General features: G+C 33.6%; 2 protein-coding genes across 7 annotated transcripts in view; one reads left to right on the top strand and one right to left on the bottom strand.

The window, feature by feature from the left end:
- Window positions 1-13,496, top strand: part of RNF17 (ring finger protein 17) — a 126,905-nt gene extending 113,409 nt beyond the window's left edge. For all 4 annotated transcript variants that reach the window (XM_023499569.2, XM_031960840.1, XM_031960839.1 and 1 more), the window contains 7 exons: window positions 3,235-3,291; window positions 4,160-4,276; window positions 7,298-7,457; window positions 10,786-10,921; window positions 11,062-11,251; window positions 12,165-12,264; window positions 13,171-13,496. In XM_023499569.2, coding sequence (XP_023355337.1) covers window positions 3,235-3,291; window positions 4,160-4,276; window positions 7,298-7,457; window positions 10,786-10,921; window positions 11,062-11,251; window positions 12,165-12,263 — 759 coding nt within the window. In that variant the 3' untranslated portion in view covers window position 12,264; window positions 13,171-13,496. The remainder of the gene's footprint in view (window positions 1-3,234; window positions 3,292-4,159; window positions 4,277-7,297; window positions 7,458-10,785; window positions 10,922-11,061; window positions 11,252-12,164; window positions 12,265-13,170) is intronic.
- A 1,341-nt stretch (window positions 13,497-14,837) lies between these two features.
- The window catches only part of CENPJ (centromere protein J), a 40,315-nt gene continuing 27,347 nt past the window's right edge, over window positions 14,838-27,805 (bottom strand). For all 3 annotated transcript variants that reach the window (XM_031960844.1, XM_031960843.1, XM_031960842.1), the window contains 6 exons: window positions 24,225-24,289; window positions 22,972-23,073; window positions 16,765-16,905; window positions 16,532-16,616; window positions 16,291-16,411; window positions 14,838-15,224 (listed from right to left, as the gene is read on the bottom strand). In XM_031960844.1, coding sequence (XP_031816704.1) covers window positions 15,032-15,224; window positions 16,291-16,411; window positions 16,532-16,616; window positions 16,765-16,905; window positions 22,972-23,073; window positions 24,225-24,289 — 707 coding nt within the window. In that variant the 3' untranslated portion in view covers window positions 14,838-15,031. The remainder of the gene's footprint in view (window positions 15,225-16,290; window positions 16,412-16,531; window positions 16,617-16,764; window positions 16,906-22,971; window positions 23,074-24,224; window positions 24,290-27,805) is intronic.

Genomic DNA, 27,805 nt, shown 5'->3' with positions numbered 1-27,805 from the left:
TAATAATAATAATAATTACCCTGGCATGGGTCCTGTCAATAAAGTTATTATAATAAAAAAAAGAAAGAAAATCAGCCTGCTATTCTGATAGTTCTTGGTTCATATATCACTAAAGTCTAACTTGCAGAATCTTAAGCATAACCCTGCAGGAGTGTGTAATGAGCATAGTTGTTCACTAACTTCAGTATCGCTTGGCATTTCCCTTGTTTGGGATGGAAGTGTCAGCTTCTTTTCCAACCTAGTGACCACTGTTTTCATTTTTCAAGTTTGCTGATAAATTGAGTGCAGCACTTTAACAGCGTATTCTTTTACGGTCTTAAATAGCTTAGCTGGAATTCCATCATCTTTCTTGTTAGCAGTGCTTCTTGAGGGCTACTTGACTTTACTTTCCAAGAAATCTGGTTTCTATATCAGTAATTATATCATCCTAGTTATTGGTGATAAGATCTTTCTTATACAGTTCTTTTGTTCATTTTTGCCACCTCTCCTTCGTCTCTTAAATTTCTGTTAAATCCTTAACATCCCTATGCCCATTTTTACATGAAACTCCCAGATATTCCTAATCTTCTTGAATTGATTTTGTCTTTCCCATTCTTTTGTTCTATTTCTTTGTGTTGCTTATTTAAGAAAATGTTTTTTCCCTTGGCTATTCTCTGGAGCTCTTTATTTTGTTGGGTATATTTTTCTCTTTCTCCTTTACCTTTTTGCTTTCTGTTTTTCCTCAGCTATTTGTAAAGTCTTATCAGTAGATAGCTATTTTGCTCTTCTTTTTCTCTTGAAAGTTTTTTGTTGCTGCCTCCTTTGTAGTATTGCACTCTGTCCCTAGTTTTTCAGACACTCTTATCTTCCAGATTTCATCCCTCAAGTCTACTTATCTCTTCTGTTTCATATTCATAAGGGCTGTTATTTCAAGTCATATCTTTATGGACTAATGGTTTTCCCTACTTCATTTTAGGTCTGAATTCTGCAATAAGAAGCTCATGATGAAGTTTTTATTTTAACGGACAGTATAGAGCTTCTCCACTTTTAGCTGCAAAGTACATAATCAGTCAGATTTCTATACTGGCCATCTGGTGATGTTCCTATGTAATCACCTTTTGGATACCGAAAAAACAGTATTTATGACCAGTGAGTTCTCTCGATACATTTCCATTAGTCCCTGCCCTACTTCATTTTGTACTCAAAGGCCAAACTTGCCTGTTGTTCCAATTTTCTTTTTATTTCCTACCTTAGCATTTTAAACTCCTATTATGAATGACTTTTTTTGATGTTCCCTCTTGATCGTATTGTATGTCTTCATAAAACTGATCAGTTTCAGCCTCTTCAGGATCAGTGGTTGGAGCATAGAGTTTACCCCAATATTGAATTGTTTGCCTTAGATTCAAATAGATATCATTCAGTTATTTTTGAGCTTTATACTCCAGTATTTCTTTTCTCACCCTTTTATTAACAATGAGGACTATTTAATTTCTTGTAAAGGGACTTTTACTCACATTAGTATATGTGGTAATCATCTGAATTTAACTCACCCATTCCCATCTATTTAAGTACCTAAAAACCATGATATCAATATTTAGTCTTTACATTTCCTAACAACCATTATATCAATATTTAGTCTTTACATTTGCCCATATCCAGCTTACCTTCATCTTGATCCAGTGCTCTAAATTTCAGTATTGCATGAGAACCTGGAATGTCTTGATCTTGCATTCCACATTCCTATGCAATATTGATTTTTAGAGCAACGGACTTTCTTTTTATCAATAGATACATGCAGAGCTGAACTTTTTTTTGCCTTTGTTCCAGCCACTTCATTAGTACTGGAGCTATTTGACTCTGCTCTTCCCCAGGAAGAACCTGGAATTGGAACCTTCCAACTTGAGGAACTCTCTTTCTGATGTCATCTTTTGTTATCATTTTAGCCTATACAGTTTTCTTTCCAGATACTTGAATGGTTTGCCATTTCCTCTACAGTGAATCACTTCTTGTCAGAACTCTACAGTATGACCTGCCCATCTTGTGTTACATTGTATAACATAGCTCATAGTTTCATTCAGCTGTGCTAGCCTCTGCACCCCACAACAAGGAAGGGATCCATCAATCTTGATCCAAATGCTGTCTAACCTTCCCTGTTCTCCCTTATAATTTCTTCATATGTTTCTTCTTAGCAGTATGTTACTCCCTCTCTTTTATTAGGTTTGTAAGATCTTGGATAAATATGAGCCTTACTAGGTGCATCCCTCCCATGGCCAGGAGCCCATCATTCCTATATTTTAAGGCATTGCCCAAATCCTATTCTGAAGTTCCATCATCTTAATTAACTGTTCTTAGATCCAGAATGTTGTGGGTTTTTTCCCCTTCAGAAACCCTTGACCTCGAGGAGCAGCAGTGTGAAGGTGCCACTTTTACCTTTGAGATCTTCAGTTTCTCCTTGAAGACTTGATAATCTTTGTAAATGCTTTGTATATTCTTTCTGGCAGTATTATTTGTGCCCAAAATCACAAGAAATTAGATTTTGAAAGCATCTCTCGCATTTCAAATATATCATGCCCTAAGAAGGTAATACATTCTTGGTTGTTAGCAAGTCAAAAAATAGGGGCCTCTTTTCTTAGCAGGAATTTATCTGCTCCCTGTATCATCTTTCTTTGACCCCTTGTGTTTTCCCATCTGACTTTACCTCTGAGTTACTGTGCCATAGAGAACCAGCAGCTACTACTCCTCAGAAGGAAATTCTTCATATTTTTATTTCACACCCAGTACTCAGTGGTTTGTTCTGCTGTTTTTCTTCTATAACATTTTAATATATATCTATATAACACTTGGGAGAAAAGAAGGGAAAGCTTGAAATTTATTTCATTGGCATTTTGGATTCCAAACGATAAAATTCAATACAGATTTGTATCTTAAATTGCTATATTACTTGCTCTGTATTTGCTCTATACTAAATACTACAAATAGGAATGAAAATGCCAAATTACCATGTTACTTTTTTCAGATGATGTAAGGCTCACTATCTTATAAGAATTTGAAGTCGCTTCTAAAATGAATTTAACATTTGAAAACATTAAAGATTTCTTATGGATAAAAGAGCATTATTTAGGATCTCTCTGAAAATTAATGGCTTTGCTCTGTGCTCTAAAATAATTAAATGGAAGCTAACTAAATTATGTATAATTTTAAGGTAAAAGAAAAGTGAAATAAAAAGATGTCATATTAACTGTATTTTGATTGCAGAAGCCAAAGGATCACAGTGAAAAATATGAAGAAGAAAATTGGGAAATAAATTTTAAGGTAAATTTCAACCCATATCATTTTTTTATAGTTGTCATTTCCATTTCTTACTAAATGTTTGACATACTATAACCTTCTAGAAGTGATAACCTCACTATCAGGACCCCTTAGAGTAGTAAGTTATAGTCATTTTGTTGGCTCTTTTGGGACTCAGGATATCAATTCTGGGATATTTTTCTAGATGGATATTCTATCCCTACTCTAGATAGTTTTGTTCTAGCCTTGCTATAATATATTGTGTGAGAAGTTATAAACATAGAAAAGAGAAGAAAGGGGAAAAAAATCACAAGTATTAGCAACTATCATTTATATAGCACTTTAAAATGGCTTTATAGGTATCTCATTTCCTTATATTATCTCCTATTCTATGCATTATTTCATTTTACTTCATATTTTCATTCAAGCACAAAAAAGCCAGATTTCCTCTCTCTGGCTGAACTTGTACTCTATTCTTCTTGTTCAGTTGTGTCTGACTATTTGTGCCCCTCTATGGCATTTTCTTGGCAAAGATAGTGGAGGGGTTTGCTGTTTCCTTCTCCATCTTATTTTACAGATGAAGAAACTGAGGCAAACAGGGATAAGTAACTTGCCCAGGGTCACATACCTAGTAAGTGTCTAAGGTCATATTTGAACTCAGGAAGCTGAATCTTCCAGGTCCAGTACTCTGTCCACTGTGCCTTAACTTGTAGTCTGGATGAAAATAAATGGGAGGAATCCCATATTTAGAAAATAATCAGAAATATAGCTGTATGACCATTACTAAATTCTAGAAAGAGTTTTGCTAATTTGGAATTGTTATAATGAATAATTTCCCCTTGAACTTTGGATTAATGATCATAATGAAACTTGAATTTATCTTATGTTCTAGGAATTGCTTCGGTCTGATACAGAGACTCCTGTTTTACCACCATATTTATCACCATCTCTCCCTCCACCAGGAGAACTTTATCCTGTCCAAGTGAAGCATGTTGTTTCACCTAATGAGGTATTCAATTTAAAAGTAGAATGGGCAAGTGAGAATTTTAATCACTATAGTAATAGATAACCAAGAGCATCACCAGTTTAGAATATAAATTTATTTGAACAGTCTAATGGAGAAGGATAGTGAAAGATTGTAAGCATTGTCACCTTATGAGCCAATAAGAAGCCATGAAAGGAAAAAACAGTTTTGGGGGGTGAAGGTCCTGGGGGTGAAGCAAATAATACCCGAGGTATTAAAGGAAAAACAAAGTTAGATGAAAAAAAGGTCTTTGAATATTTTATAATATACTCTTTCACCATTAAGGCCAGTGAGTGGATCCGTCATATTTTCTGGCTCTCTGTCATAGTCCCTCTTATGCTGACACTAAAGAGAACAAAGATCAAAAAGCAGGTGAACTAGACTAAATGTATATTGTCTCTCAAGATTTTGAGGAATTTTTTTGTTACTTGAAGGAAACACCAAAGTCATGGTGTGGAGAGGAGGAAACAAGAAACAGCTCACAGAGTTGTCAAAAAAAAAAAAAAAAAAAAAAAGCAACACATTCCTAAAAGTATCAATAATTAATGACCTGTAAATGATTGAATTCTTACCTGAAGAAAAAATTTTTGAAAATAACTAGCACCCATGATTTGCTAGATAAAGTGCAGAACCCGAAGTTGGAAAGATATATTCATCTTCCCAAGTCCAAATCTAGCATCAAATATTAAGTTTGCTGTGTAAATCCAGGCCCATCAGCTTGTCATGTTTGTCTCACTTTCCTCATGTGTGAAACGGGCTAAGGAAGGACATGGCAATCCATTCTTGTCCCTTTGCCAAGAAAACCCTGATGGTCAGACCCAACTGAACAACAATAATCTATACATACTTTAAGGTCATCCTTGATGAAGTTATTAAAAAAAAAACATTCAAGCTTTCATAAATAGTATTCCATAGTAGATTGAATCTTTATTTTAGCATATTTTTGAAAAATGAAGAAAATACGAAATTACAAAATTTTTTTTTGCTAAAAAAAAAAAGCTCTCTTCCAACAAGATATCTCTCAAGCATGTTTATTTTTTCCATTTCAAATCATTTTTTCCAATTACATGTATGAACAATTTTTAATATTAGTTTTCTTAACTTGAGTTTCAAATTCTCTCCTTCCTTTCCCTCACCTCTCATTAAGAAGACAAACGATTTATGTTACATATGTGTAGTCATGCAAAACCTATTTCCATATTGGTCGTGTGAAAGAAAATACAGGTTAAACTCTCCACACACACACCCCCAAAAAAAAGCCAATAAAGTTTTTGTAAAAGTTCAGTTTTGTCTGAAGATGGATAGCACTTTCACCAAGTCCTTTGGAATTATTTGACAATGTATTCTGAGAATAGTTGATCATCATGCTGAGAATAGGTTAAGTCATTCATCATACAGTATTATATACTGTATTGTGTGCAGTGTTTTCTGGTTCTGATCATTAAACTTGTTTGAGTTCACAGAAGTCTTTCCGGATTTTTCGGAATGAATCTGCTGGCCATTTGTTGTAGCATAGTGTTCCATCACAGTTTGTTTGGTCATTCCCTAATTGATGGGCATCCCCTCAATTTCCATTTTTGCCACCATAAAAAGAGCTGTCATAAATATTTTTGTGCAAGTCTTTTTTCCTTTTTTCATTTAATCTTTTTGGGATACAAACCTAATCAAAGTATTACTGGGTTAAAGATTTCACACAGTTTGAGGCCCTTTGGGCATAAGTTCCAAATTGCTCTACAGAATGTTTGGATCAGTTAACAACTTCGCCAACAATGTATCAGTGTCCTGGTTTTTCCATGTTCCCTCCAACATTTGTCATTTTCTTTTTCTGTCATCTTAGCCAATCTGACAGCTGTGTAGTGGTACCTCAGAGATGTCTTAATTTCTCATGCACATGTTAAAATTCTGTGAACAATGTAAAAAGAGGAAAAAAAAAAACTTGCGCAACTCTAGCTAGGGTGAGAGTTAATAGAGCACCAGACTTACACAAGGATTTGAATTCAAATCCTGCCTCTGAATCAAAGCCACCTATCCTGAGAAGGCCTGGCTCCTCCTCCACTCTCAGCCTGCTAACCTCAGTCTTGGCTGCCTCCCATGAGAGCAGAGCCCTCTTTTTTAAAAGACAGTTTTGAGCATAGGGGCTGGCCCAGGAGTGGGGAGGGAAGGGGAGTGTCTCTATCAGTGAGTTTTTTTCTTAGGTACTGTGTGTCTCCTGAACAAGTCATATAACCTCTTTAGACTTCAGCTTCCATACCTATGAAATGAGGGGTTAGGATGTGATGACCCCCAAGATCCCATCAGGCTCTGAAGTGGATAATCCTTTGATTAATATCAAACAGCCTAAAATGAGGGTATTCTTGCCCAAGGTGGTCTCCGCTGTTGTGGAACAGATCCCAGCACAGTTCCAATAGCAGTTCCTTCTGAATGATGAAGCTTCTGAATCTCCTTTTTGTAGATGACATACTGATTGCATCAGCCCTGGAACACTACACAGACTAGAGGAAGTCAAAATGGTCTTCTCAGAGAAAACCTAGTGTTGAAGAGCACTTGTTATCCTAATTACAGTACTGATTTGGTTGAAGGAATTGTCAACCATGTATAGATCTTGGCCAGGCACAGTAAACAAACAATGAATTTGGACCTGAATTGGAGGAGAAAGTTAAGGTTTAGAAGTCTTTAGAATTCAGTTCCCTGTCCTTAAAGCTGCATCTAAATGTATTCCCTCCCTCACTTTGTTTTTTTCTTTATGGATGGATGCTCAATGATTAATTCAAAGGAGTCCTATAAATATAGTTTACCTTTATTTTAACAAAGTATTTGACAATCTCCTTGATTATCTCTCTGCTATTCTTAGGGGAAAGTAAGCCAGAAAAATAACTTATTTAGATTCAAAACTGATTAAATTGATTGTCCAAAGAGTAGTTATTGTCAGTTTCAACTTGGGAAGAAGACTCTAGTGAACTACTTCAGAAATATGTGCATAGGTCTGATTAACATTTTTTGGCCTAGGTATATATCTGCCTTGATCTGATAGAAAATTTCAATCATCAAAATGACACAACTGATACTGGAGTCAGCTGGGAGTCTGAACCAAAGAGCCTAGATGAAGTACTACAGAGTTGTAATCAGAATGTTGATTCTCTTCCTTCCCTGACAGATTTTAGATCAGGTATTATTTTTGTGATTCCTTCAAATACAGAGAAATGTTGTTATATTTTTATTCTTAATGAAACTTTGACTTTTTTAAATGTTGGGGAGGGGCTTTGGCTTAATGTTTTGAGAAAGTGGGGAAAAATATATAAAAACAATTTCATTAAATCAGGAATTTTTTTACTGTTTTTGAACATCTGTTTTCCTTAATACAAGAAATAGTGTGTATTTCCATATTCATTGAAGATGGCAAATTATTGATAAGTTTAATTTTTTAACCCATTCTTATAGAACACACTTTAAAAAAAAAAAGACAGTTAAAGCTAGTTGAGTCACAGTATTCTGAACCTACTGTCCCTCAGCTCTCTTAACAGGGAGAAAGAAATTATATTTTATCATCTCCAGGAATTGCATTTAATCTTCAGTTCAGCTACATTTTAGTAGTTTTATTTGTATATTTTGTTATAGTCATGTGTTTATAAATTTAATATTGCCACAACACTTAAAGATTTACAAAGCACTTGCACATATTTGAATTCATTTTGGGGGCTTACGGAGGTATTGTGGTTCTTTTTTCATTGAGCTTAATTTTTGCTACTATGAAGAACCATAGGTAGTAAATGTGAAAGTAGTATCTCTTACTATTATTCATACAAATTATCAGAAAACACTTTTAAGAGGGAGGAAAAAAAGGTGCATCTGGGTTCAAAGCAAATCAATGGCATCATATTTTTATTTCATTAATTAAATATTATAGTGTATTTAATTTATAAATGTATAATATCAAATAAATTGTGTTCATAATTTATATAACATAAAATTAATGTTATGTAATATATGATATACATATATAAAATTTATAAGATTAAAAATTGAAATTACTTTTAATTATTAAAGTAAAGATCATAATTGGGTTGGATCTCATTTTATTTACTTTCATTATTTCAACTTGCTTGTGTTTATCACTAAGGTCCTAGAATCCTAGAACATGGTAATAGAAAATTAAATTAAATCAAAACTGTCAGTGGCTTAGCATATAAAATGATAGGCTTTATTAAAAGAAATCTTTAAGTCTTCAGTACTTCAAAGATCTGTGATTTCTTTGACAAGGGTGCTGCCTTTACAAATTTTATTGCATCTTCTTGACAATTTACTTACTAGTCTTCCAAAAATTATTTTTGCAACCTCTCTCACACCCAAAAAAAGAAAAAAAAAAATCACCCTGACACCAACTTAGTGATAAGTTTCTGAACTTTGCTGGGCTGATCCTCAGTAATCAGATATTTATAGGCCATTACTAAGCTGCTACAATAAAGTCCTATTCAAATGCCTTTTAAGATGGTAGCAAACATCCATGATCCTGAAAACTTTGCTAATGGGTTATAGTCTTACTGGGATCTTTCAAATTGGAAATGCTTCAAATATGACTCGATTGTGATTAGGAGGAATATATGTTTACCAGAATGTATTCTAGACTTCCAAAGTATAATCCATACCACTTGATAAGTAGGATTAAAATTAAACTAATTCAGAAATCTCTCAAGTATAAAGTTCACTAGGTAAAGCCTTACAATTTCTCTTAGCAGTCCATTTCCATAGTAAAATCAAATATGTTTCAAGGCAGCATGTGATACCATAATGGTAGAAAGGAAAAAGGTAACTTTAACTAGTGACTATAAATTTGAGGAGAAGGGGAATTACTGGGTGATAATGTTCACTCTTCTGTCCAGATCCTTGATGTCATCATCTGTGGAGCTCCCAAGTTAGTCTCTTCTCTCATATGTTTAATATCTATCTTAGTCTTACGCACTCCAACTTCTGTTCCCTTAACACTTATTTTCTAGTTCTTTAATATCTTTAACTTACTCTCTCAACTACATATAGAAAAAAGGTAGTCATATTTTAGATACCACTTTGGTCTCACAAATTACTTTTGCCCCATGTGCATAAAGCACATATTATGTACATCATCTTATTTGAACCTTTAAACAGTACTGTGAAGTGATTACTCCAGTAGATGTGATTTTATTGATTCAGAAGTTCCGTCCAGTGCTAGTCCCCACTAGCCTTGTTTGCTTTTTGTCCCCGTTGTCTCCCAAGTTCCTCACAGAGAATCCAGCCAGGTATTATGGGCCATCCAGCTATTGATTTTTGATTATTGAAGAGGTGCTGCTGATCCTCTCATCTTCATTTAGGGAAGAATATAAATGGAGTTCAAAGAGGAGAAAGGACCTCTATGATTGTGATAATCAGTGGTATTGGAACCCAAATCTTTCTGTCCTTGAGTCTAGTACTCTAGCCATATTAACATATTAATAAAGAGGTAAAATGTGAAAAATCTATGTGTTTAGTTTGAGATTGGTGGAGTTATTCTATTCAATTAAATATCCTGAGGAAACAAAATTTGCTCAGAAATGTGTTAGTGTAAGATTTGGCACTGTGATTCCCCCTCCCCCCCCCAACAGTCATATTCAGTAAATTACATGAAATAATTATTTTGCTATTAAATTTGTGACATTGGGAAAAACTTTGAAAGATACTATTAAAATTAAATTTTACAATTATGTATGTGTAATGAAAAAATCTCTTGGAAACCCAGATTTAGTAAACATTGAATTTCAGTATTTCAAGGATACGTGATGTAATCTGTATGGGGATGCTCTTTTTCCTGATGGCAGATCAATCTTTTGAGAGTAGCTGCCCAAAATTAATCAACTTGCAGGTAGCCTGAAAGTTACTATCTCTGAATATAGTTAAGATTGGTCCTTAAAGTGACATGTAGTTTTGTCCTATTCTCACAATATTTCCAATTTGGTAGGATCCATAGAGTTTATGTTCTGCTTTAAGAACAATGTCACACTAAGATATCACAATCATGTTTTGATGAAACAAAGTACAACATAAATTTTGGTTTATAAAACTTACCAGGAAGACGAAACTTAGACAGCCAACCAGCCCTTAGAATTCCATTCTCCTCCACAGAAACTATCCAGAGAATGGAACTAATGGAAATAGATGTGTATCCTCTATGTGGAGAAGGCAAGGAACTGCTACTTTCTATGATACTCGAGAAACGAAAAAGTAGGATGCATGGGAATAGGAAAGCTGCACTCACATAGTGCCCACCTACCTCCCTTAAAATGAATGTTATGTGTTAGCTGCTGTCATCATTATCATTTCCATAGTTTTTATCTATGCCTGAATATTCACTGTTCAAACTTTAAAGAGGCTTTGGGAAATGGGCAGTTTATTTCTGAAAATGACAGAAGCCAGTAACAATATAAAGAAATATAAGGGTCTTATTTGTTAGGTTTATATTATAATTTTCCTTTTTATTCTCTCTCCAGAAATGCCTTGTCTTGCAGAATATAATGATGGTTTATGGTACCGAGCAAAGATTCTTTCCATCAAAGAATTTGATCCCCTTGCTATCTTGGTTCAATTTGTTGACTATGGATCAACTGAAAAATTGCCAACAAGCAGGTGAATTCAACATTTAGCAGTGTTTTAAGGGCATTATCTTTTTTACTTTCTCCAAAAGTATCTGAGTTGTTCATAATTCTAATTTTTAAAAAGCGTTAAATCGTTACATGCTATAGGTTTTAATGATTTTTCTATTTCAGACTGCGTCAAATTCCTCTCCATCTTATGAAATATCCTGCCCGGGCCGTAAAAGTTCTTTTGGCTGGATTTAAACCTCCATTAAAAGATTCAGAAAAGACAAGAATTCCATATTGCCCTAAGTGGAGCATGGAAGCCATGTGGGCTATGATAGATTGTCTTCAAGGAAAACAGCTTTATGCTTCCTCACTGGTAAATTTTTATTCTAATTGGCAGAAATAGTTAAGATTTCAGAATTTTCCAAGGTAATTTGGTATCACTGAATACAGAGGTGCTGTATGTGAAAATGTTAGGTTAGGCTTTGACACAGGTATTAAAATATGGTTCTGTGACTAGAATCATATTTAAATGTAACTGGGAAATGTTTAATAAAATTACAACATAGATCCCTGGATCCCTTACCATTTGAATTTGACATCATTGATATATAAAAGCATATTGATCTAAAGACAATTTTAAGGTTTATTAGAGATCAAGTGACAGTCTTGCTTTCGTTATCCAAACTTGAAATTCATTAAGTGTTATTATTTGCATTAATTGTGAAATTTTAAGATTTCAGTGTCAGAAATTCCAAATAGGAATAATCTCTGATTATTTCTGTTAAAGTAAATGACCATAGTTTCCTTGAAGTATAAAACCTAGAAGCCATGACAGGGAGAGATGAGTTTATTTCAAATCTATTATTTTTATATTTAGAGTGTGTGTTTTGCCACTATGTATGTGACGTTCTTTGGAATATGGAATAGTCCTGTTAAGGACAGAGCTTCTCAAAAATAATTTAGATCAGGTATCTGGATATAAATGTATCTGAATACAGTTACAAATGTATATAGTGTTCGTCTATATGCATTTACACACACACACACACACACACACACATACACGCACACAAGAGATTATCTCACAAGAATGTTGGCATCAGAATTGATTCTGTCCAGAAAGGCTTTGTGAGTAATACAAGAATTAATTTTAGCATTTAAATCATGGAAATTGGTTGAATGGGTTAACAGGGCTGTTGTATACATAGCAAATGGCTTAGGATAGAATAAAAAAGAAGGGATGATTTGGATGTACTTTTGTTTGACAAACTCTACTTTTGTTTTAGACCCAATCACCAGAATATATAGTGACTTTATATGAAGATGAACAATATCCAGTTCATATGTCATTGATAGAAATGGGACTTGCAGATTTGGATGAATGATGTAAGTGTATATAATGCTTTCTGACCTAACTAGGCACAACTTATGATTAGTTACAGATATCAGTGTCATATGTCATGATTTTTCCCTTGTTGCCTCAGAAATGGCAAATGAACTTAGTGGGAAATTCCCCTAAAGAAAGCATGGTCCTGTCTTCTCTTGAATATCTTATCTTCCCTTTATCTTTTGAAATGGAGCAGCACCAGTACCACAGTGCCCACATCTCTAGGTACTATTCTATATTAATATCAATAGCCATTAGACAATCAGCATGTGCCAGTAGTTTTCAGCAGCTATTTAGGTTAGTTTCTGTACCTCTACGGTGACTTACTAGAGCCATTCTGATAATCTGTTGAGGGAGAAATTTTTGTTGATTGGACTAGATTATATATATGTATATGTATGTACATGTGAAAATATCTGTACATGTAAGTAATTGACTTGTCCAGTTTCATATTTTTGTGTGTGAACTGAGAATATTAGAACAAGAATGAATATTATTAGGAGTCATCAAGTGGGAAATAGGCACAAAGAGATTAAAAGACTTAACTGTGGTCACATTAAGGTAGTTTCTCAAAGAAGAAAAAATCAGTTTTGTATATAAACAAAATAAAGTTTATTGGGAGGGGTAATTTTTTGGATGTTTATAATCCAGAAATGTTGGGCTGAATCATTTTGTACCATCTTTCCTTTGGAAGAAAACTGAATGTTAACAAGAATAATGTTCAGCCATCGAAAGTAAAAGCTAATTTCAATCAGGCTAACCCACAGAATTTCATTAAAGTACATAAGAAAATCTAATGGATTTTTTGTAATTGGTTATATAAAAAAAGTCTAGATCAAGAAACATCCAGAAATCTAGACTTTAAAATGTAGATATACAATTATACCAGAACTTTTGTTTTTCAGGTATATTCTGTATCATGCTGAACACGTGGCAGCCCAGAAGAAAGATTTCAGTTCTATGTTTATAGAGTAGTTTAGGCTTATTTTTGTTTAGTTTTTCAACATGATTATTTTCATATACTGTCCTCTGTGTTGGATTGTTAGGAATTCTTTTAAAAATTATCAAAGAATATACTTAATAAACGTTTGTTTTGAGTCTGTTTATAAACTTTTCTTGATTCATTCTCTTATTTTGCCATGTACATTGACATAAAATCTTGTTGGAAAAATTTCCTATCCTGTAGTATGTTATTGTATAAATAAACGTAATGGTCATCATCAACTTTATAGTTTATGTAAGTTAAGTCATACATAATATTTTGTCAGTAAGATGGTACCCATATTGAGTCAGAAAAATTAAAAATTACATTTTTGTTCATGCTTTCCTAAATCAGTCAAAACACAAGCAGCTAACATCTTATTCACCAGAGTGACTTTTTTATGGAACATCCATTACCTCCTGGGGCAGGTTAATCTATTTTAGGACTGCAACCACTACTGTGATGTTTTTCCCTATTTTAAACTGAAGTCAGTCTATTGGTTCTGTTTCTGTTCTTCCTGGCTCTTTTCTCTCCACCTCCTTCCCCACTTCCTCTCCCAACAGCTAAATGATCTTTCCTGCCCTTATCAGATTGTCCTCTATTGGCAATACGTCCAGTGTGTCATTCTCTCTTCTAAAATGGCCACCTGTGCTGCCATTCAATTAATTAAACAGGACAAAGACCAAGACCCTGGGATTCTCTGCTAGAGACAAATTCAAATTCCTTTTACACAAGAGTCGAGTTCAAATTCCTCTCACAGAGTAGCTTTGATTCTGGGTCATATAAACTCTCTTTCCTGAAGTTGTCAAAGGCTAGCCTGCCAGGCTAGAAGCGAAGTGTCCCTTGGCATCTGGTTCTTGAGCTGGCCATTTAATTTTTTGGGTCCAACTTATCCTTTCTCTGAAGTTTCTTAAAGTGGCTTCCCCAAAGTGTGGGGATGAGGTAGAAATCTAGCATGCATTTAAGTGCCTGTTCTATGTAGAAGGCTGAAGTGGCCATTCAAAGACAAAAGATCAAAGAGCCCCAGTTACAAGGAACTTTGAAGGAAATAAATGAAGATTGCCAAGAGACCTGATTACAGATATCAGTTTAAAAATTACGTGACCTTAGGCTAATCACAAACTTTCAGCCCTAGATTAACTGTAAAATCATCGCAATGAGAATTATACTGTTATGAGGAAAGTAAATAGAATAGTTAACAGTTATCTCAGCATATGAATGAGATTATTTTAACCACATTTGAATCCTTATTACAAACTTTTAAGATACAAGGGAGCCTGGGACTCCGCTTTCCTTCCATTTACCTGGCAGTAGTAAACTTGTAAAAACTTGCTGGCATCAGCCCTATTCCCCATGCTTAATTACCCAAAGTTTTGACTTCCACATAATTACTTCATCATATGTACTGTTACCATTGTATTTTAAAAGTTAGATTTTAAATTGAAATGAGTATTGGCAATATACTAACGCTACAGTTTTCATTTAGGAAAAAAGTCAATTTTATCTTTTGTTAGTTGGTTAACTTTCATGGTTCTATTTTTTTGTCTTCCATTTCAACATCAATCCTTTGCAAAAATATCAAAGCTCAAGTAAGACAAGCTATCAAATTTAAACTTTATTTTAGATATCTGAAAACATCAATATACTATGTACAGATTAACAAGTTGCTATGGAATTTACAGAAATATACATTTTTTTTTTAAAAGAAATGATGATATATACATTTTTAAAAGTAATTTGTTGTCAAAGCACCACATATCACTTCATGATTAAGAAACAGTTTGCTACAACTTGGTGTCCATCAAAACATTTCCATCCTTATCTTTAATTCTTACTCGACCAGATATAAACTTTGTTTCTTGGTGGCCATTAGAGTATACAGTCTTAATGGTCCCATCTGGATATTCTCGTCTCTTGAACTGAGGAGTGTGAAGTTCTCTTTGGCCATTGTTAAATTCTATTATTTTGTTGCCATCTCTATTTAAAAAAAAAAAATAATTTAGTTAACGTTTCTCTTCCCATTATATGTAGGAGGTGCCACTACCTCCAATAATATTAGCTCCCAATTTTTTCTCCATCTTTGTCTTCAATAGATGGTTCCTCATAGATACTCCCTCCTCACTCCCAACCCCCCCCAAGTTGGTTCCTCAGACACACTCTCCTCACTCCCAATCCCCACACACACACACACATGTTCCTCATATGCAGTCAAAATTCAGTTCTCCCTTCCCTCTACAGATTTTGCATCTAATTTCCTCATGTTTCAGGGTTCTAACCTAATATTATATCTCCTTTTGCCTCTGTGCTTGATGCCACACTAAAATCCAAGCATGTTATAGTAGAAACTGTGTTTATTTACTGTTATCTTCTTTACCAAAAGCTCTCATGTTCCATAGAGTTCAATAAAACTGCTGTGTACCTTTATCTTCTGTACCTACTTATTAATAAATTCTATTTTTTTTTTAAATTGGAGGAAAAATATGACTCTTCAAATATGACCCTTTCTTTGTTTTGATCATCTTGGTCCAGACCTTCTAATCTTATGCTTTGATTACTGCAAGCACATGGTCTTCATGCACATCTCTGCAACTATCTAGTCCATAGCTACTACAAAACTGTATAGTGCCTTTCCTTTATCTCATCAAATGCTAATCATGCTAGCTGTTAGGCTACCCTGTCAGTATACACACAAATCTTTCCTAAATTCATTCCTACCTGAGATCCAACTAAAATAATAATGCTGTCAGGAAACATTCACTGACTTGAATTTATCATCATCTGCTCATGCATTATTTATATAGAATATCTGAATGTTAAGAGTTTAATAAATATGCAGTTTTTTGATTAGATTATTAACCAGTGCTAAATTTATTAGGGTAAAGATGCTATCTATTTGCAGTATGTCTTAACTAATGACCTAATCAATATCTGACACTCAGAATACAAAATGTGCAAGTTTGTTTTTGAATGAGAGTGAAATGACATTAGTAAGAAAAGCCAGAGTGCAATTTTAAAAATACTGTTAGATTTAAGCAAGTCTTACTGTTGTACTCGAACAATGGTACCATCGGGGAAAATGCTTTCTTCTCTCCCATCTTCAAATAAATTTTTAATGGACTGGTCAGGAAATGTGATTTCTTTTCTTCCATCTGGAAAATGCTTTTCTGGTTTAAAGATATAGTATATTGTATGACATGAACCTGAATTCTCATTTTGAATTGCTTTGGAGAGTAAATAGGAGCAGAGACGGAATTGCAAAAAAAAAAAAAAAAATCAGTTTTTACCTATTTGTCCACTTGAGAAATGTAAAACCTCCAGTCCCTCTGGATAAGTGGTATGAGTGGTCTGAGTAGCTGCATAATAGTAAATCTGTAAAGGAGAAAACCACTACGATTTGCTCATATTGTGTGTGGGGGGGGGAATGTACAACACATATACATATATAGTTCTATACAAAAACTATCTGTGTGTGTGTATGTGAAACATAAAGGGGTAGAAAATATATATGGAAACATACCACTCTTCCATCTGGCATGACTTTTTTCACATCTCCATTGAAAAAAGTAATAGTGGTAGTTTTTCCATCTGAACTCACTTCTTTCCGGGTTCCATTTGGAAACAAGATAACATGGCACCCACTTTTTAAAACCTTTTCAATCTAAAAAAAAAAAAAAAAAAAAAAAATTGGAAAAAAAAACTTAATTTTCTAAGTACTACCTGCTCTGAAATTTTCATAATTTTTCCAATTGGAAGACCTAGAACTGGAAAGGACCTTAGAAATACATCCAATTTTATATTTTACAAACTAAAAAACTAAGGTCCAAAGACTTAAGTAAAAGACAAAACTATTATGTAAACTTAGATCTTCTAATTAAAAAAAAAAAAAGAATCAACCACATTGTTTCAGATTTATTTCCTTTGTCCAGAACTGTACAAAATTGTAATAAGTGCATATGAATTAGTTTTCAATCACTAAAAGCTTAAGAAATATCGTGTAGTTATCTGTTCAGGTACAGGTTGGACCAGATTACTTCAGAGGTTCCTTCTAATTTCAAGTCACATTTCCCAAATCTTACTCCATAGAGATCTGGGGTGTCTCTACTGCCCCTGGAAGCCAGATTGGAATGAAATACCATCATCTATCTGCCTTGGGGGGCCTGGACCCTGGAAAAAACCCATGGTATCTGAGGATGAGTAACAGAAGAGATATAGTTTGGTTCCCTAGCTATCATGCATTATAAATAGTTTCAATGTTTCTAGGGTATGTTGTTTTTTATTTTCTATCTAGGACTATTATATATATATATTGGGCCATATCCCTTAATACTTTTTGACTCCATAAATATTTAACTCCATAAATGACTAAAAAATACATAAGTATGAAAAGGAAGCTATGTAAACTATTCCTTCCTACTAGTGTTTTGTTTACCTTACCTACTATTTACAGAAATAGTAAATCTGTACTGGTCATCAAAATAAATTATGAATCCAAAATGTTTACTATAGTTTTTTAAAATTAAAAAAAATACTATGATTATGATTTGAGGCTGCCATTTGTTTTGTCTAGAATACTTAGAGAACCGACTTTTTTCCTACATGCTCCTCCACATCCACCTAAGCACCTTATCTTAAAAAGATAAATTTAAGTAAAAGGATGTTTTTCTTACTACATGGAAATCAATTTTTGTCCTTAAAATTTTAGTAGGTAAGATTGAAATTTTCAAGGATGATTTTCAAAATGGTAGAAGTAGAATATTTATAGTTGAAGAAACCTCATGAACTGATGCAAAGTAATCAGAACCAGAGAGAAAACATAAAATACAATAATTTTAACAGTATAAATGAAAACAAGAAAAACAATTAAATGCAATGAAATTGTAATTGCCAAACTTAGACTATATTAAGATTTGAAAAGGCACTTCTCCATTTTGTTTTTACAGCTTTATAAGGGACGACGATTGTAAAACACTGTATGTAACTTAAGATTTCCAACAGACTGGTTTGTTTTATCTTGAAAGGGGGAAATACTCTGTAAGATATAAGTTTATAGGTGAGGAAACTTCACATTTGGTGAAGTGAACATTAGCCATGTCGTATGAATTTGCTTTTAATACAAACTTTTGTTACTCTAGTTTCAAGGCTTATTTTAGAATGTTCACACCCATCATAAGTCGCACTCCATTTTTAAGTCTTAAGAGACTTCAATGTTTCTCCTAAAACATTGTTAGCTTTTCTAATGAACGTTCTTTGTAAATTCTATGCAATCCACTACTGGGTCTGTATCCCAAAAATACCAAAAAGCTCATCATTATGAACAAAAATATTCACAGCAGCTTTTTTTGTGGTGTCAAATAATTGGAAATTGAGTAGATGCCCATCAATTGGAGAGTGGCTGAATAAGTTGTGTTATATGTTATTGTTCTATGAGAAATGATGAGCAGCTAAATCACTTCTGATTAGAAAACTGTAAATTAAAACTGAGGTACCACTACACCCTTCTCAGGCCAATATGACAAGAAAAGATAATGAGGAAATGTTGGAGGGGATGTGGGAAAACTGGGACACTGAATACACTGTTGGTGGATTTGTGAAGTGATCCAAACATTCTGAAAGCAATTTGGAACTATGCCCAAAGAACTATAAAACTCTGCATAATTTTTGACCCAACAGTGTTCCTACTGGACATATCCCAAAGAGATCTTAAAGGAGGGAAAGGGACCCAAAAGTGTTGGTGGCAGCTATTAAATAAAAAAACAATCAGCAGGATTTCTGAAAGGCCTGAAGAGATTTACATGATCTGATGCTGAGTGAAATGAGCAGAACTGGGAGATGTAGCAACAAGATTATGTGATGATCAAATGACTCTTTTCACAATGTAGTGATTCAAGGCAATTCTAATAAACTTAGGATGGAGAGAGCCATATACATTCAGAGAAAGAACTATGGAGACTGAACGTAGATCAAAACATATTCACTTTTTTTTTCTGGTGCAGGGGATGCTGTTTACTTGCTTTCTTTTTTGTGGGGTTTTTTCCCCCCATTTGATTTTTTTCTTGCGTAACATGACAAATATGGAAATATGTTCAAAAGAATTGCACCTATTTAACCTACATGAAATTACTTGCCACCTGGGGAAGGGAAAAAATGTGGAATACAAAGTTTTGCAAAAATAAATGTTGAAAACTATCTCTACATGTATTTGGAAAAATAAAATAACCATTTAAAAAAATGAGCAAAGAGTTAGATGCTGAATAAAGTAAGTAGTACCAGGAGAACACTATACACAGTAATAGCAAGACTGAGATCAACTGAAACAACTCATCTCAACAACACAAGATATCCAAGACAATTCCAATAAACTTGGGATTAAAAATGCTATCCACATTCAGAGAGAACTGTGGAGACTAAAAATGTGCATCAAAGCTTACATAATATTTTCACCTTTTGTTTTCTTGTTTTTCCCTTCACAACATGACTAATATGGAAACATGTTTAAAATGACCCATATATAATCTACATCAGATTGCTTGCTATCTTGGGGAGGAGGGAAGAGGAAAGAAAATTTTAACTTAAAATTTACCAAAGTGAATGTTGAAAACTAAATATAATGAGAAAAAATAAAATTTTAATGTGGAAAAAGCTATGCAATTTTCCCATATCTGTTTCCCCGCCCCCCCCCCATTTAATCATGGAACTAATAGATTCATTGATCATTTGTTTTGTCTTTCCCAGTTCTACATAATAAATAGGATATAAAATTTTTTTATATCCATCCAACTGCATGACAAAAGCTAAGAAGAAACCTTATTAATTCACTTTGTCTTTCCTGGATATATAGTTATCCCAAATACATGAAAGACTATAACTTTCTTTTAGGAAGTACTGTTGTGATCCAAGATTTCATGCAGTCATTAATCTGTAAACAGTATCTGGAAGACCTTACCAGCAAAAGGAAATCCTTCAAAATTTGAGTCTTTGTTGGTGTTTCATCACATCTGGCAAGCATGTGTTTTATGTTTTTCTGATATAGACAATTAGAGGATTAAATGTTTTTTAATTTTTAAAAATATATCTTTCCAAGGGATCTTGAATTTTAAGTATGAATACAATATAATTTTTTTGGAAAAAGATCTTTTAAGTTGGCATTTTTGCCCTACTAAACCAAAATTTTTTTTAAATCCACACATCAGAATCTCATTCATTTTGTAGATACTTGTATGATCAAGATGTGTGGAATGGTTTGGGATTGTGTGTTTTTGTTTTGTTTAGCTTTTAACTATTGTGCCACTATGTTAAGGACACAAAGGCAAAAACAATCACTGCCCTCAAGAAATTTATATTTTTCCCGAAGAAGACAAAACAATAATTATGTACATAAAGGACATAGTATAAATAGGTGATCTCAAAAGGAAGGTTTTAGCAGAAAAGTAAGGGAAATGATCAGGAAAGGCCTTTCAGAAAGTGACTTGAACAGTCTTCCAAAAAATCAGATTTTTTTCATGCCTTCAGAAGAATCACCTTATATATCTTGTGATTCGATCCTAATTTGTCATTTTCAGCATAAATCTCTGTGGATGTTAGTTTAAATCCAGTTCTTTTTATTGTCTTTTTTCTCCTCAGTGTTATTTCCACCTCTATAAATACATCCAGGCTTTTATGTTGTCAAAATATGGTAATTTTCCCATTTTTGATGGTGAAAAAAGCTTGTTATAAAAATCTTTGTAGCCTTTTTTTTCCCCATTCTTCATCTGTTCTAGTTTCATCCTTTGATGATTTTAACTTAGTAGTCTCTTGTCAAACTTTCTTTAATTGATTCTACTCTGCTTATTTCTACTTTTTCTGGGATAATGCTCAATCTTACTATATCGTCCTTAATATTATACAAAATAATATTCCTTTCAATCTGCAAAGTCAGTCAACTGCTGATCAAAGCATTTGGGACTGATCTGGTATTGTTATATTTACAGCAGTAAAACATCTATGTAAAACAAAAATTTTGTCCTTATAAAATTTTCATTATCCAAAAATTGTTAGATTGAATTATTTCAATTGCATGGGTATTTTTCCCCATTTCTATTCTTCTAGAATTAGTATGATTACTCAGTGGTCTGCGCTGTACACAACTGAATCAGCAATGAAAAAATCATTACTTGTTTGTTAAAATGGCAATTTTATTTTCTGTGATATTTGGTAATTATGTTCATCACCCAGAGTTCTTCTCTTAGAGAGTGCTTATTAATTATCAGCACAGAACTTTATTTACTTTGTAAGGCTTTGATCAAAACACAGAAAAAATGGAGGGATTTTCTTTGAACTACATTACTTTTCTTTAATTTCTATTTTCCTGTCTGTTTCTCATCCTTCCCAACTTTATGTTGAAATCACAAAATATAATGATCAATTTTGGAGGCTCTTTTGAGTTTTTGTGGAACTGTAGAATCTGTAACAAATAAACCCCAATCTGTCTTCTAATACTAGTAATAAACACTGCCAAACAAGATGACCAGATAGTTGAAATTATGTTCCTTAGGTGTAGGATAAAATCAGTGCCGTTATTCTTAAGAAAAATCCAAAAGTCATTCTTTCTCTTCATTTGCAACTTCTGTTTTATATAGTAAGACTGTCAAGATTCCAGTTATTCCAACTGGTTATGCTTGCTTGTTAAGTCTACAGAAAAGTATTTTCGGAATTAATGAAAAAAAAAATCAAATGAAGGTGGCCTAGCTGTATCAGATTTAAAATTATATTATAAAGCAGCAGTCATCAAAACAATTTGGTATTGGCTAAGAAATAGACTAGTTGATCAGTGGAATAGCTTAGGTTCACAAGAAAAAATAGAAAAGTATTTTCACATTGAAGAATACCAACTTTCAAAATCCCAGAGGATATGGACTCTTTTGTTTTCTCGAATTCAGTGTCTGGCACATAGGAGGTGCTTAATAAATGCCTCTGACCTGTTTGCATACTATAAAGAAGCAGCAGAAGGGAGCTGCCCAGGATTGGAGGCTGTTTTGTGCTTCTACTGCAGAGTACTAGGGCCAAAGAATATAAACAACGAAGCAACTTATTGGCACCACACAGCTACATACTTGGCTCAGTGAGTCTTGAGAAAGCAGATTGTCTGGACCATGCTCAGTTTTTCCAATGTGGCAGAACCTTCCATACTATGTATTTAGGTAACATATCCTATTTTTAAGTAATATGAAAGGTGAGAGGAGAAAAAGACATCCTGTATGGGTAGCACTAGTGATCATAAATCGAATTAAAAAATAAAGGAAAAGGAGCTTGGCAACATAGCTGGGGGAGGGGGAACCTTATTAAGTGGTAAACTCCCTATATTGAAATGTGAAAAGAGGCTCTATGATTGCTTATTAGAGATAATATCGATACATAGTATATAACTAGATCTAAGGTCCCCTTACTCTGAGATTGTTTTATCACTCTTAAATTGCAATCATATTGTTTTACTATCACCAAGGCTCGTTTCAGTTTTCATTAAGAGGAACTGAATAGGGAGAATAATAATAATTCTTATAATAATATATATATTAATGACTTAATTCTTTATCCTCAGAGATATCTTAATCTACTCTTGCTTTTCCCATTGCTGAAAATTATGGCAATCTTTTGAGGAGAGATGATGTAAGTAAATATTTGCTCTCTAATTTTCTTCAGATGGATTGGGATACCTGACTTAAAAATATTGTAATTTTCATAATCTTACCTTCCCATCAGGATGACTGATTTCTCCATGAACTACTTCTTCTTGTACTTCAGAATCAGGAACGGGGCATATTAGTGGTTCAAATAGTTCACTGGATATGAGCTTTAAAAAAAAAAAAAAAAAAAAGAAAGAAAAAGACTTCATCTGAAATCTAAAAGGAATAAGCATACTTATGTGTGTGTGTGGACTGTGTACCAGATACTGCTGAGCACTTTACATGTATTCCATCTGGGATGCTACTGACATCTTCATTTTGCAATTGAGGGAAAAACTGAGACATTAAACAACTTGCCCAGAGCCACACATCTAACAAAGCATTTATGAAACTAGATTTGAAGTTGGGTCTTGCCAATTCTAAATCCCTGTACCACCTAGCTGCTATATCACATTAAATTATTACAGTTATATTAAGCGCTCCTTCCCAAATAAGTTGGTTAACACACTAAAATTAACTAGGCTTACAATAAAATGATATACATTAGGTTCTAAGCCCCAGATATATTTAACTGCCAAGGGCGGGGGTTTTAACTTTTTTATGTGTCATGGACTACTCTGGCCATCTGACAAAAACCTGTGGATCCATTCTCAGAATGATGCTTTTAGATGTATAAAACTGAAATACATAGAATTAGAAAGAAAATCAATCATGCTAAATAAAGTACAGTCATCAAAATATTTTTAAAAATTTTTTTAAAAGTTAAGAACTCTTGACCATCTAAGGGAAAAACTTAATATTGCAGATATAGTGACTACAAAGAATTAAATCTCAATCAATTGTACTTTCTACCCACCTCCACCCAAAAATTCAGTTCAATTCTTGAACCAGATCCTTTAGGAAAAAAAGCTGTAAAATAGGCCAAAGTTGATTGAATAATGAAACACTTTACATCATTGGCTTCTCTCAAGATTCAGCTCAAATACCTTCTCAGGAAGTTTTCTCACTTACCCCAGTCACTAAAGCCTTCCTCTCTAACATTACCTTCCTTCTGCTCTATATTATGTGTAGGCATTTATTTCACGGTATCTTTCACATTAGGATGTAAGCTCTGTTTAGGCAGGGATAATTTTTGTATTTGTGCCTTACTTTGCCCCAGTGCTTAGCACAATACTTGAAACATATTAAGAACTCAAACTTACCCACTTATTCACTTATGACTAATTTAACTTTCAAGACAGGTAGGGAAGGGGACTAATTCCAAAACCAACTAATTTATATTACATGCATTAAAATATTAAGATACTACAAAATTCACCTGTCCTTTGTCTGAATTACTTAGATCATGGACTGGTGCTGACTTTGGTCTCCGAGGCAGATTTCCTGTTTTTATCAAAAAAGGGAAAAAAAAGTTAAATTAACATAAAAAAAAATCTTTCAGTTAAAATACTCAAAGAAACACATTTTTTAAATCTTAAAATTAACTTTTCTGTCATTGCTATATACTAATGTAAGCATCTTTAAAACTCTAATATTTAACACATAATTTAAATTATGATAAATTTAAATCATAAATTTAGAGCTGAAATGGATCTCAAGAGATGACAACATTTAAGACCTTCATTTTAAGCTGAAGAAAGGCCCAGAGAGGTGAACATCAATAAACTTATTAGTACAAGTATGTGATGACAATTCATTTGTTCAGAACATCAATTTACATCTAATTAAAAAACTGGCAAAAATCCTCTAAAAAATTACCTTTATGTAGTATAGAAGAAAAGTTGTTGGAATGATAGCTTACATAAAATTCATTAACTAAGGCTCTTTTCAAATACAATGAAGCAATAGATCTTTTACAACTTAGCTGTTAACACTATTCCCTACCTCTCTTGTAGTGTCATAGGATTCTCCCATGTTTTAAAAGAGGAATATTTATTCCATACTTAAAAGCAGACTAAGAAAAACTTGATATGGTTTCCATCATTAAAAATTGTTAAGAGTTTTTATATACTATGCTAAAGTCAAGATCACTATAAGGCACTTTGATCATTTAGTTTAGTTTAGGGTTTAAACTAAATCATCACCAATAATTCTATAGATAAGAAACTGAAAACTAAAGTAGTAAAAGAGCTTATCCAGAGCTGTATCAGATCCAATATTCAAACCCTTGTCATCTTGCTCTAAAATTAAGTGCCGATTTCCCCTACACCTTATATTTGTGTCTCCTTTCCCCGTTTGACTAAACATTCCAGAAGAACAGGGAATATTTTTATCGTTTATATTCACCATCACAGCTATTCTAGTGCATTGTACACCCAGCAAGTTCTGAAAAATGTCTGTCCAATAAATGTTGCTTAACTCAATTCAAAGGTCCTTTTCAGGTCTTTAAGTGGAATATGAACTGTCAGTCAATCCATAACAAAGAGAACAAAGACAAGAACTAATTCTCCTGACTCCCAGACTGAGTCTACTTTGAGAAACAACCCAATTTGTGAGTTATTTTCTATTTAGTTAACCAGTAAATGAAAGAGAAGATGAATTATGTTTGGGAAAAAAACAATAAAAAAACCCCAAAGTACATGGAAAGTTGATCACCTTTCAAACTTTCCCTTCTAGTCTAAATATGTAACAGAAAAGAGCTAAATTCATTTAATATTTTCTCATGTACACATTAGTACTCAGAATACTTATGTCAAAAAATATTCAAGAGAGTATTCTGGGAGAATGATAAAGGGAGGAATTGAAAACTTTCCAGATTTCCCCCACAAACAAAGTAGCACCTCAGGGCAAATGTAGAGCAATAAGAGTTGGGGCAGAACAGTAGTCCTCCTGGAATAATCAGAGAAAATCCAAAGAAAGATACCCCGATGGAGGTTTGACCCATGTGAAAGGTCAACACCGTTAAGGCCAGTTGCACTGAAACAGCGCAACTGTTGGGGCAAGACCTGTGGCTAGCCAGCCACAAATGTGGGGACAGTATGAGGAGGAAGGTATCCGAGTCAGGGAAGCCAAAAACAAATAGCAGCCTCAGCTGTGCTGCTGAAACTCAGCGTTGGGGAGAAGGAACCAGCACATGCATGGTGCGTACAGAAGCAGAGCAGAACCAAGCCATGCTGCTGCTGGCTGTGAGTACTTACAGAAGGGCAGAGTCCTTGATTTTGGGTTCCAGGGCAGAGGGGAGAACTTAAGGAGGACCTGAGGCTTGAGACAGTATCCCTCACATCTTAGAACTACAGATGATCACATCAACAATCTACTATGATTTTTTCAATCTACTATGATTTTTTTTTTTTTTTTAAACAAGCAAAGGAGAAAGAACTCAACCACAGAAATTTACCAAGGGAATAGGAAAGACCAGAGTTCACCTTCAAAGGACAGTGAAGCAAAAAAAGCCTCTTACCCCAAAAAATAATATTAAATAGTCACCTGCCCAAAAAGAATTCATAGAAAAACTCAAAAAAGATTTTAAAAATCAAATGACACTGAGGAAAAACTGGGTGGGAAAATCCAAGAAAACTGTAAGATTATGAAAAGAAAGTCAATCAACTAGAAAAGGAGATCCAGATTCTTAAAGAAAGTGACACTTTGAAAAGTAGAATCAGGCAAGGGAAAGCTAGCAAAGTTATAAATGGCTAAGAAATAATCAAACAAAATATAAAGAATGGGAAAATAATAGATAATGTGAAATGTCATAAGAAAAACAATGGATTTGGAGAATAGATCAAGTAGAGAAAACATAGTATCGTACTATCTGAAAGCTACAGTCAAAAAAAGAATCTTGATATAATAGTACAAGAAATAATTGGAAATAATTATCCCAAAGTATTAGAGCAAGAGGGGAAAGTAAAGATAGAAAAAAATCCATTTAAAATAACGAGATAATATAAAGTTGGAAAATGGCTATGGTGTAGGAAAGGATGAGTTGGTGGATTTAGCAAAAATATGAAAAGACGTGTACTTATGAAGAAAGATGTTTTCCACCTTCAGAGAAACACAGGACAAACATAGTACGACCTTACATAGATTTATATAAATGTCTAAGTGTAAATCTCCATATGATTATAGGTACCTATGTATTTATATGCATGTGTGTGTACACATATATGTATATATAAATAACGTCTTTGCTTAACTGCAGTCTTTTTTGAGGAAGTGGAGAAGAAAGGGAAAAAAAGAATAAAGTAAAAAAGTGGACAGCAAGACAACAAAAGAAAACTATAAGGAAGCAAAGAAAAGACCGTATTGAACACAATATGCAGTATTATGTAGGCTTTCTTGAAATGGAAATGGTTTCAATCTTCTATGTTCTACAGTGTACATAGCAAATTTTTTCTTTTTCTATTTTGTTTTTCTTTTTATAAATTTTGTACTTATGTTTTAAATAATTTTTAAAGAGAAAAAAATGCTCAAAACAGAAAACTATCAAATTTCTTATACAGCTTAACTGACCTTAGTAAATAGTGAATTTTTATCAACTGCCCATTTGTTAGCAATATTCCTTTAAGAATCTTGATTGTAGCAGTGCCAAATAACAGCTTACACTTAATATAACCCTTTTGAGGCATTGCAAAGCCTTTTAGATACCCACTACCCAATTTGAGCCTCATAAATCCTGTGATTCTGTTCTTATCCTCCGCTTTACAAACAAGGAAATTAAGAAATTGAATGACCTATCCAGAGTGATATATATAGCAAGTGCATGTCTGAGGCAAGATTTGAAACTTCATTTTTCTGGCTAGGACTCTAGATGAAACAGATTCATCTACTTGTTTCTTTATGCTACAAAATCTTTTTACAGAATCTCCAAGGTAGAAGAGTTCTCAATAACCATATAGTCCAACCTATCCATATCTGAAAAAGGTATTGTAACCTATCTAACAAGCAGCCACACAGCCTTTG

The sequence above is a fragment of the Sarcophilus harrisii genome, chromosome 3, assembly GCF_902635505.1.
Source record: "Sarcophilus harrisii chromosome 3, mSarHar1.11, whole genome shotgun sequence".
NCBI classification, from domain to species: domain Eukaryota; kingdom Metazoa; phylum Chordata; class Mammalia; order Dasyuromorphia; family Dasyuridae; genus Sarcophilus; species Sarcophilus harrisii.
This window is presented reverse-complemented; position numbering and strand designations above follow the sequence as displayed.